Here is a 21,682-nt window from a genome sequence, read left to right as displayed (position 1 = left end):
CCCACCTCCACACGTGTCGTGTTGTGGACATCGAGGTAATCTTGTGGGGAGTTTTGGCCCTTGGATGAAGGTAGGAGGATGATTAGTGCAATTAGAAAAGAATGGCTAATGGAGAAGTTCTTATGGAATTTCATTCTTGGTGATTGCCGATTGGTGCAAAATGATGGACAATTATAGGGGAATTTATAGTGGGGAGCATATAATTTGTTTAAAATGTTCAAATTTTGAATAATTGTGGAAGAATTGTGATACTATAATTATAAATGTTTTAACCAAATTGTGATCTTTTGTGACGGGTACGTAGTTATAATATTATGTGTAGAACAAAAAATAAAAATATCACAAAATTGGTGAAATTTAAGAGTGTAGTTAATTTATTATGTTTCTAAATAAAATAAAATTTCATCGTTTGTTATAATATGTAAAAGATTGTATAAATGCATGGATGGATGCATATAACTAAATTATGCTGCATTTAAAGATCTAATTAGTATTACTACATTTCCTTAGAAATACTTAAATTAAATAATTCCTTCATCCCTACTATATCCCTAACTATAAGTGGCATGTTTAAAAGTCTCGTATTTTCTAAATCCAGTATCAATCGAATTGGGATATAGTTATAGACTTTATCAATTGCACATTAAAACTTGTATTATTTACAAATTTTTCTATTTTTTTTGGATAGCACTGCATAAAAAGTTAATCAATATGAAGCATTTATGTTTTATTTAAGTCCAGTTGCTGTGTGCATGTTTAGCGTTTTGAGATTCATGTGGTTAGTTAAAATACGATTTAAGTCGCAGGTCTTAATTATTATATATGGGGTCTACTAGTCGTTGGAGAGTAGGCCTTAAATGGTGGAAGACTCAACTTTTCCTGAAAATTCCTGTTTTCTCCAGTATTCTATTCCAATTTTTCCACAAATTTTGTACTATGAATTATTTATTGTCGTTTGGTCAATGAATTATTTAAGTAGAAAAATTTAAGGTTCTTTAATAGAAAATTCCCTAATAGACCTATTAGCACATAAAGATTTTTTTTAATGAAAAAATGCTCAAACAATTGAAGAATGGTGAGATAAACCGTAACACACAACAAACGAGCTGCTCCAAACAGCACAGCTCACTTAAAGTGAACGAAACAAAAATAATATTCCATTATATAGATAATTGTTAACCTAATATATATACTCTCTCTTTTTCACAATTCACTGTTGTACAATACGAATAGTATAATTTATGCAGCTGGTACTAAAACGACTTTTTCTAGTATAATATTTTACGTACGAATAATATCTACGTTTCTATTTAATACTTCATTCGTCCTGCAAGAGTATGCACTTTCTATTTTGGAAACTTTTTTCTCTCTATGAGATGTGACTCATTCTCCACTAGTAATACTTTAATTAACTTCTCTTTCTATCTCTTTTTTACTTTATCAATGGTTCATTTCACACCCAACCAAAAGTGCATACTCACGTGGGATGGAGGGAGAAAAAAAATTGATTTTACTTTTTTGTCGTTAAAACTTCATATTTCAAACTAAAAAAAAAAACCTAACCCGTCGTTAATTAGAAAACTATTATAGTATTTTTATAATTTTAAAATATGTCGGCAATCCATCGTTAATAGTACTACTATTCTTAATGCGTACGAATTAAGTTGTTAATTCTTCGTTATACGTTAGCATCGTCAAAATAATTAGGCATAGAAGGACATCATAGATAATTAAGGTAGAAATAATTGAGAGGCGGCTTGGCAATATTTGATCTTGAACATTTTGCGATTCTATATGTATAAGAGTATTAGTTTAGATAAATTTAAATCAAATTACGGTTTCTACGTATTTCATCGTTGATGAAAATAGTAAACAGTACCGATTATATAATTAATTATTCATCTATGTTTTCCAGTGTTGATTTGATAGATTAAGTGCAATTTTATTTATTAAAAAAAATGTTCGAACCTCATAGACAACTCCATAGAAATACACAACCAAAAACATAGTATGGAGCAACCAGCACCATAGAAATATTTTTTTTCCAGCACCATAGAAATATATATAAGCAAACTGTGTCAATGTTTTGTATTAGTAAAACCTTTTGCAGCTAATCTTGCTCTATATTATTCAAACGGTATTTTACGGTCAAATTATATTTAGAAATTTTATATTGACTTTCTACTCTCTCCTTTTACTTCTTCTCAATTCCACATAATTAATTATTATAAGTGACAAATCAAATTTTTCCAATAATTAAGTGCCACATGGAATAATTTCATATTTGTAGGCAAAATATGATCATAATCTTATATATGATCTTACTCATATTTAATTATTTTATTATATGATCATAAAGTCACACGTTAATTAGCCATGCATGTCCGCTAGCTAGCTCACATATCACCAAAATTGTACTAGCACAACATCATTTTTATTCATACAACATTAATAGCTTTCCACAACATAACATGATTGATATAAAGGGCCACTTATTTAATTAGTACTATTGTAATTTAACATTGACCCTATTGATTAATTAAGATGTGTCCGTTCAATACGGACGTTGTCGACGTAGTTGCCCGGTGGGGCGTAGTTGCACGAAATGAACCACCAGCCGTTGTCGCACCGTGCCCTAGCGCAGCCTAGTCGGTTGAGTTGCGCCACACCACCTGAGTGTAGTGGAGGCACTACCCTCCAACACATGAGTTCGAACGTAGTTGTAGTTAGGTTTTCACCCACCCCAAGTTCACAGCTGCACGGCCGGTGAAATCACCCGAGCCCTTGGCAGGTTCTCACCGTATTGCTATTGCCAGAGTGGACCATGTTGCAATCTCTGAGCCTAGAGTTCACGTAGGCTCGTGCAAAATTCGCCACGTTTTGGGTCCACGTCATGGCTCCACTCCGACTAGAGCTCGGGCACTATTGTGAGCATTGAGGTAGTCTTGTGGTGAGTTTTCCCTAGGCACAAACTTTGTAGGGTTGTTAGGCAAGGAATAAGAGGAATATTTTCATTTGATTAATTGGTGTACAAAAAATGTGTTAGATGGTGAGTATTTATAGAGAAATAATGTATGAGGTTTTTGGTAAATCTGGAAAATGTCATCGATTTGTGTATACTTGTGGACATTTCAAATATGATTATTATTGTATAGTGGAATATTTCTATGTGCCTAATTAATGAACAAATATCAGAGTACATGAAATTATGCAACCTACGTAACTACGTTGTCATTAATTAGGTTTGAATGGCTATATTCCGGTCTTCTCTTTTGTTATTTTGGATGAGTTAACTATGATCATTCAAAATTTCAAATATCTTACTATAAATTATTTAAGCTTAAAAATAAGATTGATACATCCAGAGACGAAGCCAGGATATTTTGCCTGGGGGGTCCAAAAACTGTTTATAATTGTGAGCTATTTTTTATGTCGACTTCAATATACCTGTAAACAGTTGCAATATGAGTGGAACGATAAATAGTTATATCAATTTAGACATTCAAATTCATTTGATCTTTTAGTCACAATTTATATCTGTATATCAATTTAGACATTCAAAATTCATTTGATCTTTTAGTCACAATTTATATCTGTATTTTTAATATACTTAATTATATACTATAAAAATGGAAGTTCTTATATATTTATATTATATGGATAATTTATTTCAACTTTTGCAATATATATTATTTTGCAAAAAATATTTCAATTATTTAAGCAAAGTTTTAGTCGTCTTTTATTTTAAAAATTAGTAGAAAAAATTAAATCGATTTAATAGATTAGAATGACCAGAAATTTTTAAAAATGCATTAAAATGTTTACAAGTGATTAAGAAATAATAAAGATAAAAAAATGTTTAATAGAGAATCAAATAATATTTTATAAGAGAAATTAAATACAGTAGATATCTTGGATGTACAAGAAACGAAAAGATAAAATTATTACATTAGCAAAAATATTATACTACAGGAGATGTATTATAGTAAATCAAAAGGAAAAAAATTAAATAGATTGGTAGAAAATTAAAAGAGATAACAATAAAAGAAATAAAACCATTCATGAAATATAAACTAGAAAGAAAATAAAAATTAATGACTGGACAAAAAATACATATGTATTGATAGAATAATGATTGTTGTTCACGAGAATCGATCTCATATCTCCTGGATGCCAAGGCAAGAAAATCTACCACTGAGCTACTACTCATACTTTGTTTTGGAATGTATAATATATATACTAATAATTTCAAAATCTGGGGGGCCCAGTGGCCCCCCACCCCCAAACGTGGCTTCGTCCCTGGATACATCCGTGGGTCTAAAATTGTTGTGTAATGTTTTCGTGTATGGTGTTTATTAGTTCGGTTCTTATCATTTATTAGCTTCTCTATTATTTTTAATGTATTTTTTATTACTACTACTTTGTACATATATTGTCACCACTTTTGGTGGACCCTACTCGCCAATTCTCGACATTTTCATTTGTAACATCTCACCATTTCAGCATGTTATTGGAGCGAAAATTGTGAAATTGATCATAATTTGATCAAAATTTATGATTTTTTTTATTTGTCCTTAAATATATAGAAATTTCTCTTTTACTAAAACTTCAAAATAGTGATTAATGGAACAATAAAGGTCATTAAGGCGGGTGATTCAAATTTGTGACTTCTTGCTAGTTTTCTAATACTAGCTAAAAATGTAGAGTTGAAAACTACTCTTCACGTAATAATGTGAAATAATTAAGTTTGAGATAAACTTAGTTTGATTTTTCATCTCTTAATCGTCCTCTAATCCATGACACAATTTTTCAAAATAAACATGCAAATTTTCTTGTCAATAGCTAAATAAGTGTGATACATTGTTGGAAGAACAGAAGGTTTAATTAGTCGACTTAGACGTCTTGATACATAAGTATTTAATTAACTATTAACTTTAAGATGAAATATTTGCAGGAACATCTCCAACAATTCACTCTATATTTGCGTTACAAATTTACATATACTAGTAGACTTTCCGGTATCTAGAGAAATTAAAATACATAGTAATCTCATACTACTATAAGTTAATCTTCAACAATCAACCCTACATATCACGTTACAATAATTATTGTACACCACATGTGCTTACATATAATTTACATCATGCTACATTTTAAAAGGGATGGGTGGCCAATTTTATTTGAAAGTTACAAATAAAATAATTTATTTGTACAAAAAGAATTCTCGTATAGAAGTTATATCACTGCTTTATTTTTGGAAACTATACTAATGCCGTTTTACACACATTGTGGTTGGAAGTTCTTGTGGAATTCATTTTTATCCACAAAAAGTTAGTCGATTTTCGATTATATAGATCAATAATAGCTGGAAAAATGGACTCGTCACTATAACCTTTTTTAAAATAACTTTGTTACAACTGTAATTTAAGGTAGTACACTAATTACACATTGTTCAACATATGTTTCTCAATTGCAGGAGACTAGTTTGCATGTGTTTCTCAATCTTCCACAGCCAACTATAAGCATAAAACAAAACACCAAAGCTAATGAATATACCGTAACAAGAGCATAAATAATAGCCAAACATTTATGGTAGCAATGAACTTGTCCAATCATAGCCAAAAATTGTAATAAAAAACTTAATATAAATATTAAATCTACCGTTGATAAATTGTCCATTAAAAAAATTGTAGGTACATTTTTGAGTAACATTAACCTCAATTTGGAGTCTGGAAAAATCATATATTTTTAATGAAACGTATAATAATCAATAGATATAGTCTCTCTAAACCGCGGCAACCGAAGCCTATTTTTTGACTACACAAGTGCCACCCCGATCTGAAGGATTTCTCGAAGAAGACGACGTCAAGCAACGTAGTTTCTTAATATTTTTAACTTAATTTGTGGAATTGCAGTTTTAATTAAAGTAAAAAAAAATCTTATTCCTTTCTTCCTCTGCGTTTAGTTCTATTGATATCAACCACTCCAAAATTGTGTCATGGTATTTGTCACCGTTGTTACGTGTGACATTTCCAATATAAACATAATTCCAATTTAAATTAATGCTAATTCTGCATAGTTTGACGACAAGGGGTGTTATCTAGTTATATGGGAGAATTTTGTTATCTTTAATTTCTTCTTCTCAATTCCCCATAGCATTATTATAATTGCCAATTCTCAAGAATTAATTTCCTATTCTGAAGGAAAAATATCATAGAAAAGAATAATTATAATCATAAAGTCACATCCTTAGATCACATTTCAAAATAATTGAACTAGCACGAGATGAAGATCATCTTATTCATACAAACATTAATAAGTTTCACAACATAACATGATTGAAATATAGGGTCACTTATTTAATTAGTACTATTGTAATTTAAAATTGACCCTATTGATTTTATTAAGATGTGTCCGTTCAATACGGACTTTGTCCGACGTAGTTGCCCGGTGGAGCGTAGTTGCACGAAATGAACCACCAGCCGTTGCTGCACTGAGCCCTAGCGCAGCCTAGTTGGTTGGAGTTGCGCCACACCACCTGAGTGTAGTGGCCACACACCTGGCCTTCAGCACATGAGTTCGAATCGTAGTTATAGTTAGCCTTCTCACCCACCCACAAGTCCACGGCTGCACGGCCGGTGAAATCACCCGAGCCCTGGGCAAGGTTTTCACCGTATTGGCTATTGCCAGAGTGGACCATGTTGCAGTCTCCCAGCTTAGAGTTCACGTAGTCTCGTGCGAAATTCGCCACACTTTCGTCCCACGTCATGGGGCCCACACCGACTTCAGCCCGAGCACTATTGTGAGCATCGAGGAAGTCTTGTGGTGAGTTTTGGCCTAGGCACAAACCTTGTAAGGTTGTTAGGGCAAGGAAGAAGAGGAATATTTCCATTTTGATTGATGTTCAAAATGTGTAATTGGTGTACAAAATGTGTATGGAGGGAGGGTATTTATAGAGAAATAGTGGTAATAGTGTGTGAGAATTTTGGTATGTCTTAAAATTGTGACTAATCAACCATGAAAATTATTGTAATGGAATAAGCCCATGTGGCTACAAATATCATTTACATGAAAGTATGCAACCTACGTTACTCGTTGCCGTTAGGACTATGGTTTAGTTTACGATATTATGTTCGGATAGGCGAAGCTCATTTGGGACTATGGTTTAGTTTTTGCTATATGGGATCGTTAGGCGTTGTTGTGTGTTGTATTGTGGTTGTTTGATTTTTATTAATTCGTTGAGACTCCAATAGGAAATTCCATAAGTAATTTTACAAAATAAATAGAGGTAATTGAACCGGGTGATTCAAATTTGTGACTTCTTGCTATCTCGAAATTGTAGAGTTGAAAACTAGTAATCACAATGTCCTAATTATAATGTGAAATAATTAAGTTTGAGATAAATTTAGTTTGATTCTCATCTCTTATCCTGTAATTAATGAAACAAATATTCAAAAAAACCAAGCGAATTTTCTTGTCAATAGCTAAATAAGTGTGATAATCGAGGGTTTAGTCGACTTAGACTTCTTGACATTAATATGCAATATTTCTAAGATCATCTTCAACAATTCACTCTATTGGTACTTATATAGTAGACTTTGTGCTATGCAGAAAAACCATTAATCTTCAACATTTCACGTTACATTTAATATTGTGAATCTGTTTTCATAGGAGTATTTAATAAAATTGAACTAATCTTTTTAGTTAACCTAATTATTGTATATCAAATGTACGTGTTTACATATGTATAATTTAATCATTATGCTACATTATAAATAAGGGTGTTCGTGGTTTGGTTTTGTTCGATGTTAGGAACTAAAGGTGCCCAAGGTTTACGGTTACGGTGGTTACGGTTCCCAACTGGAACCGTGAGAATTTATCCGAACTGAAACCGCCAATTTTTGAACCGTGTTCGATTCAGGTTCAAAAATTTCTGAACCGCAACCTGCCGGAACCGCAAAACAACCGCTAGAAAATCGGGAAACCGAGCCAAAACCGCCGAAAACCAGCAGTTCGGAACCGTGAAAAACCGACGGTTCGGAACCGGAACCGGAACCCCGAAACGGGTCCGGTTCGGCAATTTCCAAAACCGGAATCGTGGGCACCTCTATTAGGAACTACAATCAAAGCAAACTGTAATTTCGAATCGAATGTTGCATCATTAGTAAAGAATGAAACTAAAAAAATAATTGAAAGATTTTTCCAAGTGGATTACTATTTTTTTTTCTATGTGGAATTTATGATAGTGTTGTCATCGACATGACGTAATTGAGGAAATTAATGGACCACACAGTAACTACGATCCAAAATGTGGGAAATTTCATCGATAGATGTTTATTAAATAAAAAATAATAATAATAGCAATTTTATTATTCTCTCTCTGCAGAAGTCCCAAATCCAATGTATATCCTAAATAGTTTATTGCTCATTTAACAACTTCAAACCCGCAATAGTTAATAGTTACATATTTTGTTGGAGAATATTTATGTAATGTTTGTGGAAATGTTCTTATCTCGAATTATTGCAGAATTTTGTAACCATTTTATTAAATCTTTGACGATATATAACTTCTTGCAATTTCTTTTTCAATATGTAGAGAAACATCTCATTTTCAGCTAACGTTATGCACATGACTTCTTCATGAAATTTCTTTTTCATGAGAGAGAATTGTACGTAACAGAAGATGGGAAAGAGAGACAGAGAGAGAAGCGGGTGTGGAAAGTATAGCAGTCGTGAGACTATATAATCGTGTTAAGTGGAGAGAATAATAAAAGTAATTTATTTCTTCGTTCATTTTGTCTTAGACAGGGAGAGTTAGGACAAAAGGGGAGAGTATAATTTGTGTATTTGGCTAGAGCTAGTTATATTATTATTAAGAAATAGGTGTTAAATTAGTAAGATTAACCATTTTTTATTGTTGTTTGAATAAATTATTAGAATTACTAAAATGAGGAGTCTTATAGCTCAAGATGTCCACATTCTTGAATGACACGGCATTAATTTTAGCAGAATTTGTTAGGTGAAGTAAGTAAAGTATATATAATTCTTCCCAACGGCCTAACTTTATGGAATATGGTATATCTGAATTTTCTCATCAAAACTAAATTACAGTGAGAGTAGGAAATTAGAAAAAATGGATGGAGGAAAATCAGACTTGGATTTTTCTTTGGAAATTTTGATTTTTTTTTCTGTGGAAATTTTTATGATAATTTTATTTGATTTAAATAATATCACCATATTTAAAGATAACACGACAAAAATAATGCATATCTTCTAATAAAATTACAATCACACGAACTTTTAGGATTGTATAGATAAATCATAAAAGTCTAGCTCAATAATGCATTTATTAGTTTACAATAAAACTTCATGGCTGATTAGTTCTATAATGATCGTAAAATTACATGCTCCTAAATCCTAAAAAGCCAAATCTCAAACCTAAGTGAAAATAGTAAACACAAACAAAATCTTGAGAAGTTTGAGTCAAATCTCATAAAAATCAACTAGAAAAGAAAATGTAAAATAAATAGGATTCGGATTGATCAATTCCTAACTTTGATGTTGTTCAAGTGTGCTATGAACAAGTCATTCCAAGTATCGGTGAGCCCCGGTAAGCACCAGTGCATACAATCGTCGTGCCTTTTCCCACCAGCAGTGGATGGGTGGGCATCAGCCCTGAACTCACTCATCCGGGTTATCTCCAATATTTGGAATTTTGAACCTTCAAGGGCCCTGTATAGATGCCCGTTTACATCGCAGGCATGAATCTTGCAATAAGGATGAATGAAGCAAGATAACCTAAAGATTGGAAATAATAATGAACTAGCTAGTACTGAAAAAAAACATAATTACTATTCAAAAAAATAACTTTTGAGTAGAGCTTGAATGAAAATGGATTCATTTCTTCAAAATTGAGCATCTGAGGAAGAGAAGCAGAGAGTTATACCATGTGTCGTAACACCATATCAAGCCCAGCATTAGGTGTAAGTGGAGGAGTCACAGGTACTCCCTTCTCAAAGAAGAGCATTGGTGTTTTCACAGGATCAAACTTTGAAGGAGCCCACCACCTAAAGAATTAAGCAGAAAAACCAATGAAAACCTATGAATTATAATCTCATATATGATGGAAAAAAAAGTATGATGCTGAATTTCATACCAAAAAAACAATATACATGCAAAGGATGATGTTATAGCATTCAAAAAGTACTTTATCCTGTCAGGGTTTAGAGCCATCACTAGCGTTCAAATATATTTATCAGTAACTCAGCAAAAGATGTAATTAATGTGTATTTGATATCTGGCAGTAAAGGATGATTATATTTATCAATAATCTATACCAAAAAAACTATATACATGCAAAGGATGATTAGAGCCATCACTTGCGTTCAAATATATTTATTGCGTAAGGAATATGAGGGCTCAATAGAGCATTCAAAATTTCAAATAGCAATACATATATTGATTTGATTCAAATAACTACTTCACTAGGCCGGGAAGGGCTTCAGCGCAAGTGAGAAAGAGTTTCATGCAATGAGAGTAATAGGTCCCAGTTTTAAGAAGATAAAGCCTTCTGCAAGTTACATCACTAATCTAATACTGGAGAAGTCTACTCAATAAAAGCACACAAACATGAATTACCAGTGCCCTGTATTGAAAATGAGTATGTCGTGGAAATGTGGAGCGGCAGCCCAACTCCCATCTGGTACATCAACATCAATTCTATAGCCATCCTTATAACCAAGTGACTCGAGTATACCACTGGTACCGCATTGTCAAGGTACAGAACATACAATGTAGTGAAAATGTGAAATTGCTATTGATGTGTCATGGCTATTGTAAGCATACAGAAAAACACATTAACAGATGTACATAATATATAAGAGGATGAAAGAGCAGGAGTTCTTCATAGTTAAAATAATCACATGAATCATAAGCTCCCTGCTCCTCGATGCAAGAAAAAGGAAAACCTCTGAACCAGTTTTCAATAGCTATTCTGAAAAGAAAGTGGCAAATCATAATTGAATGGCTATACGCAAGAGACAGTCTGCATTTAAAAATACAGGGTATAAAGAAAGAGAATTCAAACAATCAACAGGTTCACAAACATCTTAAGAGTAAAACTCTATATTTTTTCGGTTTGTGTATGTAAACTCAATAATCTTCACTAGTGTTCAGTTTTTTATTCAAGTTTCTGACTACATTGCCGACCTTCAATCAAAAAATTTAAGATTATCAAACAAGTAGAAAGTAAGGTGATTGACTTTCATCTAATTTTATTCACTTTCCTTACCAGACATTTAAATTAAATGTAAGATATAAGTTAGAAGATTTTACAATTCTATAAGAAGAAACGATCGAGTTATATGTTTCCAGTTCCCAAAGCAACCCTATCCGAGTGACATATAGGTGACCTCCTAACATAATATCAAGATTCAAACTTTAGGCACCTATAATCTTATCAACATAATTAGCTCCATACACAGCATGTCTTCTCAAGTACAGCATCAACATCGTGTGACCGTGTCAGTGTGTGAGTGGTGTTCTCCTGGGGAGATAAGGCAACACAATGTAGCTACATCATCGGGGGGGGGGTCACGACTCAAGTTATTTTACTTAGCTTAACTACCATATCGAGCCAGAAGATTCGTCTGATGATATGCAATAGTTAGGTTGTACTTAAGGAATGTAAAACCACGATCAGCTCCAGCAGGCCGCCACTTTTTCAGCTCGGCAGAAACTTTTCTCAATGCACAAAAAAGAGAAACAAACATGTTCCTATTCAAGGAGTCCCCAACAAAACCTGCACTGTCAAAAATCCATAAGAGCTACAAACAGCACTAATTTTTACACGGAACACAATTAGTAAGAGAAAAAGAAACGCACATGCTGATATGAATTTTTCATTATGGAGTTGGAAAATTTTAAAGCGGAAAAACAATTAACTTAGCTACTACTGCTCAAATTAAAATCTTTTATCTAATCAAAGATCTCCAATTTAGTGTAACCAAATGCATACCAACACAGAGTTATTCCAAATCCCCAACTGAAAATACATTACACTGCCAATTCACTTAATTCAGAGATGCGCTCACCAATGCTTGTGTCTCTGAATTGCTCGAGGAATCTCCACGGATCAAACGGAGGCATATCGCAGCCGCGAGGTTTCCACCGCCACCTGAGGATGTCGACGGCGTTCGATTTGTTACCTGCGATGCAATTCCATCCTTTGAATATCTCCTTGCAGGTGTGGTCGTAGCGCGGTGGAGATCTGATTGATTGATCATAGATCCAGCACCCTTCCGAGTAGTTGCAGCTACCACTGCTCTTCGCAGGCACCGCTGGATGGAATAACAGCGGCGGTGGCGGCGCATCCCTCCGGAAGAGAGAGAAGCAGAAGTAGAGAGAGATGGCGCAGAGGAGAGAGATAAGGGCGCGGGGTGCGAGTGAAGAATTGGAAGGAACGAGCTTCTTCGAGCTGTGATGCGGTGCTCTAGCGGCCATGGCTTGTGAGCGCGAGCGCTGCGCCGGCGCACATTAGCACGCACTGTGATGTGTGTGACGTGGATTAACCGACACCATTTTTCCTAATTAATTTATTTTGCTGAAAACATAATTATTAAATACTTTACTTTCACTTAAGTTTAGTTCGCGGTTATAAGTTGATTGTAATCTTAGAAGTTTATAAACCACCGATTATGATTTATTAATTAATTTTTTAATCCTAAATTAAAAGTTTATAATTTCCAATTATTAGTAATTAATTGGTTATCATTGAGACTCCACTCCTTGGCATAGTGGATTCATTTAGCGGCATATTTTGGGGTTGATTTCAATGTGCAAGAAGTGTTTATTTTCATTAGAATGCTATAATGTTATAGCAAGTGACGGAGCCAGACATTTTACGTTGAGATCTAACGAAGCATTTCACAAACTACTTAATAGCATTTCTTTTAAAATTAAAACATTTTAACAGAACTCTAAAAAAAATTAACCAATTAAATAATACTAATATATTTAAAATTTTGTAATTTTAACTTAAAATTATTAAAATAACCACAAAAGAATTTAAAATAGTTAGTTGGTTTATTATGCACGAGCTTCGCCTCAATTTTGGTTTGCAATCAAAACTTTCAAAATTTGCAGATAAATAGACTTAATAGAGTACTATTATTTGTAAATTCTAGTAATTTCACTTTCCAGATGAAAATATGCTGTTTCTATAAGACTATACTGGCTATAAACACATTAAAATGAGAAACAGCCAAAACATTTGCAAAACATTAATTAATTTCTTTCTTAAGTGAACATGAGAAAGTACATTTGAGTTCCCAAGTCCACCTAAAGAACATGGTACAATTTTGTATGGATACTAATAAACATGAACAAAATTTTGAATACAGTATATCAATGCCTGGTGTGTGTATAGTACAACAGATTCAACACACAATAACTTAACAGTGTAAGAACTAACAAGCAGGCATGCTAGATTGGTTCCATCACTGCAAGGGTTTAAGGTGGAAAACTTGGCAGTCAGGCTTGTAAGATTGCTTCATCGCGCCTGTTCGAATTTCTTGTGTGCAGCTTCATTCTCTTCTAAGCTGGTTTGGATGAAAAACCTAATCCACCATGATGAGCTCCGGAACTTGGCCTGCACAACAAACACCCACTTGCTCATTGAACGACTCATTTTTCGCTTTACTATGTTTTCATGACACCCTGTGAATCCATCATCACAGTAACTGGAAACCAAAACTTCCAATCTAAATATATTTGCTTAGCGAAAGAATAATAAGTTGTGATCAGCCCCTACGCTCCCACTAAGTTGAGTTGTGATCCACCACCATCATTCTACAAGCATCCTATGGCGTATGTGCGTGTGTGAGGGTGGGTGGGTGGGTGGGTCAGGGGAGCGAGAGTAAAAGTCGAACTCAAAATTTCCAAGTGAAGAATTACATGTAAAAGAGACAATTTTATACTTACAGGACGTCCAAATTTGGACAGCTCTGCCAATTTAGCTCTTTGATGGCCTGGATAACCTGCATTCACATGAAATTGGTAAAGCTCGACTGCGAAGCAACATGGGGCAGAGCAGGCACTAATGCCATGTTTTTCTACTAAAAGCCTAAACTTGTGGAAAAATAAAACTTCGGCATGGTAAATGGAGAAATGACTAACAGCTGGAAAATACAAGAATTGTTAGGACTCACTACCATGTACTATCATTAGGCTAAAAGAGCTAATGCCAAGTTTCTGAGGGTGAGAGAATTTGGTTAAAAGACTCATCAAAAGAAATCGGAACCAAGATCTCTGAGGAATTACCAGATAAAATAACTAAGCCATCAGATGCCACCCGTGCTAAATCTGGGACAGTCTTATTAAGATATTTCGGTGACAGGTAATCCAATGCATCTGACACAACCACGAGAGAAAATGACTTGGGCTTGTACGGGAGGGGAAACTTAATATCAGCTACACGTACAACGCCCTTGCTCACAAGACTCTTGCAGTTGGCATCAGCGTCATCTAATTCATATGGCTCTACACCCCAGGCTTCAGTGTCGTCTTCTTTTAATATTTGAGATACTACTGAGCATGTTTCTGGGCCTACATGTAGTACCTTCCGCATGCTGTCACCATATGATTTCTTAAGGATAGGTATCAATCTTTGAAGTTCTGCAGTACAGGAAACCCCACCTGTAGGAACAAATAAACACAAGAACAATCATCATACCAGAGGTGATTTGTCTGAATATGAACCCACGCAAAAGAACTGACAAACACCAAGTAGTGTGCCAAGAATAATCCGAGCAGATACAAAGTAATGGAAAATAAATAAGTGCAGCTAAAATTATTGCAATACAAATATGGATATTGTTATGTATGAATTCAATTAAACTTAAGTACCCAATTACCCATTGATGTACTAACAGCGACTGACTACTTTTTGTTAGAGAGAGAAGTCGATATAGTGTTTATATAAAGATGTCTTCATTTGGTTACGCGGATATGATATTAATCCTTAGGCACGCACAGACAGCAAAATCACAAAAAGTTGCCTTTATAACAAATAAAGGAAAAGGGGAGGAATAAAAAAATAATTTCCTATAACTAAAAGAGGTGTGAGCTTCAGTTATCGGCAGTTACCCTCAAGTCGATTCAAAGCAGCAATATCACTACTCCTGCCACCTGTCAGGAAGCAATTGCGAAGTCAAATAACACCAAGAAAGAAATTTGTACCAAATACTTCAAGGATTATCAAATGCAACGGTAACAATCATTGAATGTCAAAACTCTATCAATAGGATGTGTATTTGAAGTCCAAACAGATCAGTAACTAACCTGAACCATGATACATATACCCAACAATGAGCAGTGCTCCCTAAAAATATGCAGAAAAGTAAGTCATCAATTTTCTCGAGTGAAATCAAAAGTTACAGTTACAGACACGACAATCAATGCAGGACAGCTCTTATGAGAAGTAGAATGGGAAGACACGGACGGTGACATCCTTGTTAAGCAGTGTGCAGAAGTTTAATAAAAAACCCACAGTATGAGAGTAATATAAAAGGTAAAAAGGCACAGTATTTACCACCACAACGAGTCCTATAGATAATAGAGGAGATGGACGAGACTTGTGATGCAATGCACCCATGAAGGGAACACCACTGTCTGCAAAGCGGCGGGAAGCATTGGGTCTCCTTGATGCCATTTGCAGATATAATGATCTGCTAGGAATTGGATCAAGAGCACAAGAAAATAAGTCCAACTCTTTGACCAGAAATACTGAAGCATTTAACTACTAGAATCCTACCAGACATGATCTCAACCACATAAACACACAAACTATCCACCAAATCAGCATGTCAACAGATAAACAAGAAAACCAACGAGAAATTATCAGCTTCTTTCAATTCAAGATCAATCATAAAAACATGTATATTCCTAGAGGTCATCTATGAAAACTCAGCCGATGCTAGCACGTTGAAGCTCAAAGTTTGCAAGTTGCAAACTTGCAGTTCTACATCAATGATATCCATCAGAAAAGCTCAAAAAAGGCAAATTGGGCATTTTCATCTACTGATGAACTAACACAAATTGCATCAACTGATATGATTGATTTAGCATCCGCTTTATAAGCACATCAATTTTTTCACAAGAATCTCAAACCCAAAACACCAAGTCAAGTAAATTCAAACTACTAAAAAAGATCAGCTAGTTCAAGCCCATCAAATGGCGGGTAAATCGCATTGACACATGAAACCCCTAATCTTTCAGTCAAACGCACTTCTCTACAGCTCAATTTCACACAATCAACCACCAACAAAGCAACAATCACCAATCAACAAAAACGAAGCCATAAACCCGCAGAAAATGCACAATTTAACTCAAAAACATACGATGAAATGATCAATGTAAACGGGAAAAGATACATAATTCAGCGAGGAAGCAACCTAGTGCGAAAAATCTAAAGATGGGAGCGCACGAACTGGATTTGGGATCTAGATCTGCTCGGATTCGAGTGGAAAAGCGCTCTTAGTAGAACAGCTGCATTTATCTTATTTTCTTAACATATTTCCTTTTTGCACTTATTAAATGACAAGATGGAGACGTATATAATTACAAAAATTTTATACTATGATTTCGAATAAATTAGATTGGAAATTACAAATATTTTTAAGTTAGGGCTAAACATTTTTTTATTTTAAATATGTACTTAAGATGTAGCCTATTGCAATACTAATTTATTAAAATTATGTATTTATTTTTGTGATAATGAAACATCAATCAAATTTCAATAAATTAGACTTATTTTATTTAGACTATTGAACTGTCGGTTGAAGCCTAAATCCGATTTTTCATTCACATAGCATGTTACTTTATTATTTGCCTATGAAATATTTAAATAAAACAGATAATATTATGAGCTGTAAATGTATTACTTTAAATATGGACCATATTTGCTATATGGATTATTGTTATTTATTTGGATTGAATATATATCTATCTCCGTCTTTGAATTATATTTGTATTTTGTTCTTTTTGCATGAAATATTGAAATTGATGAATGAATAAGGCATAAAATGTCTACATTTGATCAAATTTTGGTTTTTTTTAACTTTGAATTGGATGAGGGAGGTACAAATGATTTTTAATAAAATTATCATGCGACTCATTGTGCTAAATGGGCCAAAGCTTGGCATAAATGGGCTCTTTTCTAATACAATAGCTTTGTCTCGTTACACTTTAATATTTGGGTCCTAGTACTCCATCCGTCTGCTATTAAATGTCTCATTTTTCCTTTTTCGTCCGTCTACCAATAAATATCTCATTTCATTTTTATTATATTTGGTAAATGAACCCTATATTCCGCTAACTAGCTTATCAAAACAGCTTGCCTTGATCAAGGGGATTCTTCAAAATATTCCATGTTTTTCCTTGTGTCATTCACTGCATAAGATATAGTCCAAGATTATTTTTTTATTCATCAATCAAAGAAATATTGTTGTATATAGTTAAAATATTAAATTATGGAGTAATTAAAATTTACCTCGGCCACAGTAACTTTGAATCTGATTGTACTGGTGCTGCTTATCAACTCAAACTGCAATTTCATTCCAACTTTTATTGAGCTTTCACTGTAGAAATTAGACCATCCTATGTAGATTGTAACTCTGTCCTCATCCTTCTTCAACATTGTGTGCCATCTTTTGTTTTGAAATTCCAAAACTGCTACTTCAAGGTCTCTGTCTCTCCCATGTCATGTGCCCACCAAAATTGGATTGGCATGTGCTATAATGTTCTATAATGTTGATTACATTAATTTATCAATTTTGATTGTTCAATTTATAAATAAAATTAACACGATCATTATCAAATAGATATATAAAGTAAAAATATAAATTCTTACCAAACTTCTTCAGTTTGATATTGTCCTGGTTGATTTGAAAGATGGTGAAACAATAGATTGTGAAGATGATGCGTTATCGGTTTCTTGTCCAAATAAAACTATAAAGGAGTGATTAAAACATGGAGTATTAAAATTTTGATTGGCAAAGTTGAATTTATTGTAATTACTTACCCGATTGTTGTTGGAATACTTTAGCTTAGCACATCATGTATCATCAAACATTCTCAAGAAGAAATTATTGTGTTTAACCAAATGGAAAGTCAAGAAGTCTCCAAAGTTCAAGTTGTGATCCTTGTGAAATTTCTCTCATCCATCGTCCAAGCACACTCTTCCATTTGATAATAATCTGACTTGCCGAATTTATTTCTATTGTGCATGTTGGTCCTAGCGTGTCTCGATATAATCTCTGAGCTTCTTGGAAAGATCTGTTTTACTCCCTCCATCCCCCAAAATTCGTCATCATTTGACCCGGCACGGTTTTTAATAAATGTAATAGAAAGTGGGTTGAAAAAGTTGGTGGCATGTGGGTCTACTTTTATATATTAGTTTTATAATAAAATGTGAGTGTGAATGAGTTAGTGGAATGTAGGGTCCACTACCAAAAATGGTAAAAGTGAAATGTGACAAATTTTTAGGGACGGACGAAAAAGGAAATAGGTGACAAATTTTCAGGGACGGAGGGAGTATTATTTAACATAAACGTAATTATTTTTGTGCCTCCAAATGATACAAGGAATTTTATTTGAAAATAAAACTAAAAGTACTAAACAAATTTCAATAAAAATGATAATCTTTCTCAAAAGATATTCATCCGCATATGGGTGCTTAAACGGTTCCCCGGTTCTCGGTTAACTAGAACCAGAACCGGCCGGTTAATTGAGGAACCTGGAACCGGAAAACCGGTTCCAGGTTCCGAAACCGGTTCTAACTTTTTATATAAAACCGGTTCTGGTTCTAACCGAAACGACCGGTTCCTAACCGGGAACCAAATTACAATTCAATTTTTTTTAATATAATTTAATATAGTAATAAATCTAACTTAATTGAATTAATATTGAATTGAAATAAAATAATTTAAAACATTGTTTGATTCTAATATTTAAACAGTGTTAAATTTGCGAGCTCTGTTTTCTGAAACATTTAAAATATTTAAACTGTGATGCTTTGAATCGACAATTATTTCTCAATCCATTTTTCATGAACTAACTACTATGAGTAGACATTAAAAGTTTGTTTTTAATTTTTAAAAGAACTATACAAATACAATATCATTTCATATGATAGAAATTTAACTTTATAACAAATTAATGTAACAATTCATTTAATATTTTAGCCTGTTTGTGAATGACTTATTAATTGTTTCGTATTAAACCAAAAAATCACAACAAGATCAATTAGTATTGGAAATTCCATTGAATATTTATTTAGCAAAAAAAAAGAAAAATGAAAATTCAATTTTAAAACTCTTTTAAGAAAATGCTAAATTTTAGAAGTCCTTTTTTATAAAACAATTGCCAACATAAACTAGTATGACTTACTACACTTGACGTAACTCTTACCCATACATGAATATTATTGTATTGTTGGTTTGTATTTTTTTGTGTATTTAATTGAATTTTTAGGTATTATTTGTTATATATCCAGATGTTGGATTATTATTTTATTAGTATTGAATTATTTAAAATTATAAATAAATTCGGTTTAAAATTAAACATCGGTTCCGATTTTGAACCGGAACCAACCGGTTCTTAACCGGTTGGTTCTGGTTCCGGTTCCGGTTATAGGATTTATGAAATATTGAAACCAGTTAACGGTCAACCGGTCCGGTTAGAACCAGAGCCAACCGAATAAGCAGGCCTACTTCAGAATATATTGATGATTAACAAATACATACCATTTTTTTCGTTCTTCTAGGGGAAATAATGTGAAGAATTCTGGAATATCATCGTTGAAGTATACATTCTTTGTTGGTTTAGCCATTTGTTAACAAAGAGAACGTTTGGAAGATGGAATTGGTTTGAGATTTGGGAGAAGATTCGCAAGAGTAATTGATTTTGTGTAGGTGTAGTGATTATTGTTTTTATTGATTGGTAGCTGAAAAGGATTGGAATTCTTTGTAGTATTGTCAACGAAATAATTAATGAAGATTCTAAAATTGCATTCACTACAAAAAAAAACAAATTAGTGATGGAATTAGTGATAACAGCGGAAATTTCAAGGATTAATGACGGATAAGTGACTGAAAAACGTCAGTCACTAATTGGTGACAGAATAGTCAGTCACTAGTCTGAATTTACCATGGTGGCCTGCTTTGATTTCCGTCATTGTAACTTTAGTGACGGATTTATTCGTAGCTAATATTTTTTACTGACAAGCTTTGTATTGGCGGATCTGTTGATACTTAACATGTCACTAAATCTATTGTGTGTCTAAATTTTGCGGATTAGTGACGGATAATTTCGTCACTAAATTGCTAGTTTTTTGTAGTGATTGATACAGTGGCTGAGGGAGAATAGATAAGGGGGTACAACTCTACCTCCAAATTTTCACAATTATTACGCATATGATCCACTTTCATTTGCGCTTTGGTTGTATGATACTCATATTGAGATTATACGCAATAATGAACTGCATCTCAAATTCTCATTAGTAATAATTCATATTCTCTACGCACGAAAAACAAAACACAACTATAGAGATAGACACAAATATTTAAAAATATATTCAATATTCTGGTACCAGTTCTAACTTTTTATATAAAACCGGTTCTGGTTCTAACCGGAACCGACCGGTTCCTAACCGGGAACCGAATTACAATTCTTTTTTTATATAATTTAATATACTAATAAATCTAACTTAATTGAATTAATATTGAGTTGAAATAAAATAATTTTAAACATTGTTTGATTTTAAGATTTAAACAATGTTAAATTTGCGAGCTCTGTTTTCTGAAGTATTTAAAATATTTAAACTGTGATGCTTTGAATCTACAATTATTTTCCAATCCATTTTTTATGAACTAACCACTATGAGTAAACATTATAAGTTTGTTTTAAATTTTCAAAAGAACTATACAAAACAATATCATTTCATATGATAGAAATTTAACTTTATAACAAATTTATATAACAATTCATTTAACATTTTAGCCTGTTTGTGAATGATTTATTAATTGTTCCATATTAAACCAAAAAGTCACAACAAGATCAATTAGTATTGGAAATTCCATTGAATATTTATTTAGCAAAAAAAAAGAAAAATAGAAATTCAATTTTAAACCTCCTTTTAAAAAAATGCTAAATTTTAGAAGTCCTTTTTTTATAAAAGAATTGCCAACATAAACTAGTCCGACCTACTACACTTGACATAACGCTTACCCATATATGGATATTATTGTATTATTAGTTTGTATTTTTTGTGTATTTATTTGAATTTTTAGGTATTATTTGTTATATATCCAGATGTTGAATTATTATTTTATTAGGAGTAGTATTGAATTATTTAAAATTATAAATAAATTCGGTTTAAAATTAAACATCGGTTCCGGTTTTATGATTTATGAAAAATTGAATCCGGTTAACCGGTTCGGTTAGAACCGGAACCGACCGAATAAGCAGGCCTACTTCATCATATATTGATGATTAACAAATACATACCATTTTTTATTGTTCTTCTAGGGGAAATACTGTGAAGAATTCTAGAATATCCTCGTTGATGTATACATTCTTTGTTGATCATCTTTTAATTTTTTAAATTAATTCCCCCTCAAAAAAA

General features: G+C 33.0%; 3 protein-coding genes across 5 annotated transcripts; all 3 read right to left on the bottom strand.

Annotated features, from left to right (window-relative positions):
• Window positions 1-6,276: 6,276 nt before the first annotated feature.
• On the bottom strand, window positions 6,277-6,918 carry LOC121757074 (pathogenesis-related leaf protein 4-like). The gene has a single exon (XM_042152561.1). The coding sequence runs from the start codon at window positions 6,890-6,892 to the stop codon at window positions 6,419-6,421; it is 474 nt and encodes a 157-aa protein (XP_042008495.1). The 5' UTR covers window positions 6,893-6,918; the 3' UTR covers window positions 6,277-6,418.
• A 2,412-nt stretch (window positions 6,919-9,330) lies between these two features.
• Window positions 9,331-12,694, bottom strand: LOC121757071 (protein trichome birefringence-like 13). 3 transcript variants are annotated; one of them, XM_042152559.1, is made up of 5 exons: window positions 12,093-12,694; window positions 11,627-11,800; window positions 10,639-10,758; window positions 9,947-10,067; window positions 9,331-9,767 (listed from the first exon to the last, which is right to left on the bottom strand). In XM_042152559.1, the coding sequence occupies exons 1-4, from the start codon at window positions 12,499-12,501 to the stop codon at window positions 10,036-10,038; spliced, it is 735 nt and encodes a 244-aa protein (XP_042008493.1). In that variant the 5' UTR covers window positions 12,502-12,694; the 3' UTR covers window positions 9,331-9,767; window positions 9,947-10,035. The 3 variants fall into 3 exon arrangements, with proteins under 3 accessions (XP_042008493.1, XP_042008492.1, XP_042008491.1); XM_042152558.1 differs by having other exon boundaries at window positions 9,331-9,732; XM_042152557.1 differs by having other exon boundaries at window positions 9,331-9,798; window positions 12,093-12,693.
• Window positions 12,695-13,269: 575 nt separating this feature from the next.
• Window positions 13,270-16,576, bottom strand: LOC121757072 (probable pectin methylesterase CGR2). Its single transcript, XM_042152560.1, has 7 exons — window positions 16,452-16,576; window positions 15,590-15,728; window positions 15,340-15,379; window positions 15,145-15,186; window positions 14,320-14,694; window positions 13,981-14,036; window positions 13,270-13,648 (listed from the first exon to the last, which is right to left on the bottom strand). The coding sequence occupies exons 2-7, from the start codon at window positions 15,707-15,709 to the stop codon at window positions 13,550-13,552; spliced, it is 732 nt and encodes a 243-aa protein (XP_042008494.1). The 5' UTR covers window positions 15,710-15,728; window positions 16,452-16,576; the 3' UTR covers window positions 13,270-13,549.
• Window positions 16,577-21,682: the final 5,106 nt, after the last annotated feature.

Source organism: Salvia splendens, chromosome 12 (assembly GCF_004379255.2).
Source record: "Salvia splendens isolate huo1 chromosome 12, SspV2, whole genome shotgun sequence".
NCBI lineage: Eukaryota > Viridiplantae > Streptophyta > Magnoliopsida > Lamiales > Lamiaceae > Salvia > Salvia splendens.
This window is presented reverse-complemented; position numbering and strand designations above follow the sequence as displayed.